At 36.3% G+C, this 4703-nt stretch overlaps 1 protein-coding gene across 1 annotated transcript; it reads left to right on the top strand.

Moving 5' to 3' along the window:
- Positions 1 to 586: 586 nt before the first annotated feature.
- On the top strand, positions 587 to 2545 carry LOC116118930 (disease resistance protein SUMM2-like). The gene has a single exon (XM_031404881.1). It carries the CDS (start codon positions 587 to 589, stop codon positions 2543 to 2545), a length of 1959 nt encoding a protein of 652 aa, XP_031260741.1.
- Positions 2546 to 4703: the final 2158 nt, after the last annotated feature.

Raw genomic sequence — 4703 nt, 5'->3', positions numbered from 1 at the left:
CTCTGATCCATTGTCAAGCTCTCAGAGGTGCACTTGCTCGAAACTCAAACTCTGTTGTATTTTTATTTGTTTCACATATTATTAGCTTTGTTTTGGGTAATTTATTTATTTATTTTTTTTGAAAAAGGAAAAAAAATCGATATTTTTACTTTGCATTTCCTTTTCTTTCTTTGTTGTTAATAGGGATGAACACTATTTGTTTAATTGCCTTTTAGTTATCATTTTATTTTTCTTAATCTTGGGTCCTTGTCAATTTGTTTTGTTTATCATCTTTTATTAGCTTTTTTTTTTTTTTTTTTTTAACCCAAAAAAAAAATTTCAAATTGTTTTTCATATTATTTCCTTTTCTCATCGTTCAGGTTAAAAAATAAAAAAATTATCCATTTCATATTAATTTTCGGTTACTTTCAACTTTGCAAATAACTTTTGTTTCTCAAAGTTATTTGCAATATTAGTTGTGGAATCAAAACTTTTATTTGAATAATTGTTTTCCTTGTCTGCTTTTAAAAATTTCCCTGGTTTCCATCGTTTGTTTGCCACTCGGTTTTGTGTTCTTATTTATTTAAAAAAAAAAAAAAACTACAGAATGGAACAAGCAGTTTCCTCCTGTGCATCAACACTTTTAAACCTGTTCTGGGAGCCAATCGCCAAGGAGGTTGATCATAAATTCCAGTATAGAGAAAGGATTAAGGGGCTGAAAGAAGAAGTTGGGAAGCTGAAGATGGCAAGAGATGAAGTAGAGAGTTCTGTTAAAGAGGGGGAAGATAAAATTGGGTATCTAGAGATAAAAGTTGACATAGAAAAGTGGCTTGACGACGTGGATAAGTTCATAGAAAAACAGAAACCCAACCTTGAGGAAGCTGACAAAGGCTGTTTCATAGGTTTCTTTTGTAATTTGGTGAGGTTTAACAAGGCGAGTAAGGAAGCCAAGACAGCAAAAGGGACTGGTGAAGATCTCGTCGAACAAAAAGGGAAATTTGAAGGTGTTTATTTGCAGCGTCGTGCTTTAGATATGACACGACCGTTGCACGATACAAGCTACAAGGCGTTTGATTCAAGAAAGACGGTGGAACAAAAGATTATCAATGCATTAAAGGCCGGTAACGTTAACGTTATTGGGGTGCATGGATTTGCCGATGTGGGCAAAACTACGCTGGTGGAGAAAGTAGCTTCGGTGGCCATGGAAGATAAGTTATTTGATAAAATGGTTATGGTGGATATAACACAGTCTCTGAACGTCGAAACAATTCAAGAAGACATTGCCAAGCAACTGGGATGGGAATTAACGGAGACGAACGTGAATGAAAGGGCTGCTAGATTGCTTGATAGTTTGAAGAGACAGAAGAGACGAGTTCTGGTTATATTGGATCATGTTTGGGAAACGATTAACTTGAAGGTCATTGGCATTCCTTTCGGTTTTGAAGAGAAGTTCGATGATGATCAAAAGCGATTGAAAGTATTGCTTATTTCTAGAAGTAAAGAAGTGTTGGGAAATTACACAGATACTGAAAACAATTTCTCTGTTGAAGCTTTGAGTTACCAAGAAGCAAGGAATTTATTTGACTCGATAGTGGGAAACTTGACATTGTCAGATTTGGCAGTTGAGATAGTTAAACGATGTGCAGGTTTACCACTTACAATTGAAGCAATTGGAAATGCACTAAAACATAATAGGAGCCTTTATTTCTGCCAAAAGATTTTGGAAGATTTGAAGAATTTCAAAGGAGTGGATCGGATTTTGAAGTTGAGTTACGAATTTTTGGAAAGTGAGGATGCGAAATCCTTGTTTCTGCTTTGTGCGGTATGTACTAGTGCAGGTGATAAAATCTCAACGGATTACTTGTTGAAAATTGGATTGGGGATGGGTTTGTTTAGAGATGTATATACATTGAAAAGAGCAAGGAATACTATGCTTTCATTGATTGATAATCTCAGAGCTTCCTGTTTGTTGTTAGATAGTGGAGTTGATGACAAATTCGTTAAAATGAGCCACACGATGCATAGTGTTGCTGTGTCGATTGCTGAGGATGGGGGACAGGTTTATGTTAGTATTCCAGAAGGAGCTAACTCGAGAGAAGTACTGGAAAGTACAATGTCCAAAGAAGATTTAACCCATTTGTCTGTAATTAATGGGGATATTAATGAGCTTCCTGAAAGGTTGGACTGTCCAAACCTGAGGCTACTTTTGCTGTTAAGGAAAGATCAGGATCAAGATCAAGATCGTTCTTTAGAAATCCCAAACAACTTCTTTCAAGGGGTGAAAGAATTACAAGTTCTATATCTGGGTGGCATCAACATACCATCAGAATCTTCTCTTCTTTCTTGCCTAAAGAAACTCCGGACATTGTGTTTGAACAGATGCTCGCTAACCGATATAGGAATAATCGGAGAGCTAAAGGAATTGATGATTCTGAAATTTTCGTTTTGTGATTTTAAAGTGTTACCTGCAGAAATTGGAGATTTGACCAAGTTAAAGTCACTGGATTTGAGTAATTGTCCAAAATTCCAACAAATCACACCAAGTGTCATATCAAGGTTGACTTGATTGGAAGAATTATATATGGCTAATAGTTATAAATGGCGGAGTAAAGCTATTCTTGCTGAGTTGAAGGAATTGCCTCACCTGAACTCTTTATACATACATATCCCGAATGCCATGATTATGCCACAGAATTTGTTCGACCCTAAAAAGCTGGAAAGGTATAAAATACTTATTGGAGAAAAATGGGGATGGTATGGTAAATATACAACGTCGAGAACGTTGAAACTCAACAATAGTCACAGTTTCAGGAGTTCTGAGTTTGACATTTTGTTTGAGAAAGTTGAAGATCTCTACTTAGATCAACTGAGTGGCGTTGAAGATGTGGTTGAAGCTCTCAACTCAGAGAAAGGTTTCCCAGAATTAAAGCATCTTTGTGTTCAGAATAGTTGGGGGGATCTTTTACATATTTTTAACTCAGAGACGGCTCATTGTCACACTGCCTTTCCTGTGTTAGAGTCGCTGTATCTCCATAAATTGAAGAAGTTGAAGAAGATATGTGAAGGTCGACTCTACGCAGAATCCTTTACCAATTTAAGGACCATAATAATTAGACAATGTGATGAGTTGGAGCATGTCTTCTCAATCTCCATGGCAAGAAACCTTTCACATCTCCAAGAAGTCGAAGTGACTGATTGCAAGAACCTAAAAGAGATTTTTGGTGATGAAGAAATTGAAGAATCTACAGACCATGCTGATCAAAAGGTATGGTTCTTCTGTTTTTTTTATTTTTTTATTTATTTTTTTTTTCCTGGTATTTTAATACATTTCTAAGTTTGTTTACAGAACAAGAATTCTTTCTGCAGGTTGTGTTCCCAAAACTTTTAAGGTTGACTGTGAAGGATTGTCATGCTTTGAAATTTATGTTTCCTATCTTCTGTGGTTGAATTCCCATCCTTGAATGCAATTCACATTAAGAGTTGTCAGAGTTTGAAGACATTCTTCTCCAAGAAAGAACATGAAGAAATGAACTTAGAGAATGAAACTACTGTTATACATCCTTTCTTTGATGAAAAGGTATTTTTTTTTTCTTTCCAGAAGCTCACCTTAACACAATACATGGACATCTTATTCATCTTCTGCTTCGTGTTATACAGGTTCATTGTCCAAGCTTGGAGAAGATGATACTCTCACACTTGGATAACATCCAGTTGATATGGCACAATAAACTCCAAGCAGATTCTTTCTGCAAACTAAACGTTTTGAGAGTTGAATTTTGCGGAAAATTAATCAGTTTTGTTCCTCCTGACAGACTCGGAAGATTATCAAAGAATCCGCAAAGACTTCACACATTTCAAAATGTAGAAATTGTAAGGGTTACAGAATGTTGGAGTATGAAAAACCTCTTTCCAGTCTCTATAGCTTTAGGTCTCCGGCAACTTAAAGAGCTTGAGATAAACTCTTGTGGGTTGGAGGAAATTGTTGCCAACGAGGAAGTAAAAGTGGCGGCTGTGTTTAAGTTTCTTCAACTGGATTTCTTGCAACTTGTTGATTTACCAGAACTCAAAAGTTTCTACCCCAGGTCGCACACAACAGAGTTGCCATTGCTAAAAAGCTTGGTGGTTTATCATTGTCATAAGCTTCTTAGCTTCCAAAATACACATGTCCAAAGCCAATCCGAAAACTAAACTCAACGTCCTCTGTTTTCCTCTGGAGAGGTATGAAAATTTTCTTTCAGAGGTTCTATGCTTATCTGAGCTTTGTTTGAGGAATATGTAGAAGAACATTAATTAATGCCTACTTGGGATTTTCAGGTGATATCCGATTTGAAGTTGGAGAAATTGTCTATAAACAGCGATGATATTAAATTGATATGCTCAGGCTGCAGCCATTTTTCAGGAAAGATGTTTCACAAACTTGAAGATCTTCAGGTGGTCTGCTTTCATGATGAATCACCTGTCTTTCCATTAGATTTCCTTCGAAGATTCCACAAGCTAAGAGCACTAGTTGTAGCTAGAAGTAATTTCATTGAGCTATTTCCAAGTCAAGAATCTGATCAGCAGAAACACCATGTGAAAGTGAAATCTTTGCCAATAACAATCTTAAAGCTCGATTCTCTTCCTCATCTACAACATATATGGAAACGTTCCCAGGGGAAGCTGTTTCTTCCAAAACTTAAAATATTGGAAGTACGGTCTTGTGATCATTTGACATCCTTAATGCC

This window comes from Pistacia vera, unplaced genomic scaffold (genome assembly GCF_008641045.1).
Source record: "Pistacia vera cultivar Batoury unplaced genomic scaffold, PisVer_v2 Contig866, whole genome shotgun sequence".
NCBI lineage: Eukaryota > Viridiplantae > Streptophyta > Magnoliopsida > Sapindales > Anacardiaceae > Pistacia > Pistacia vera.
This window is presented reverse-complemented; position numbering and strand designations above follow the sequence as displayed.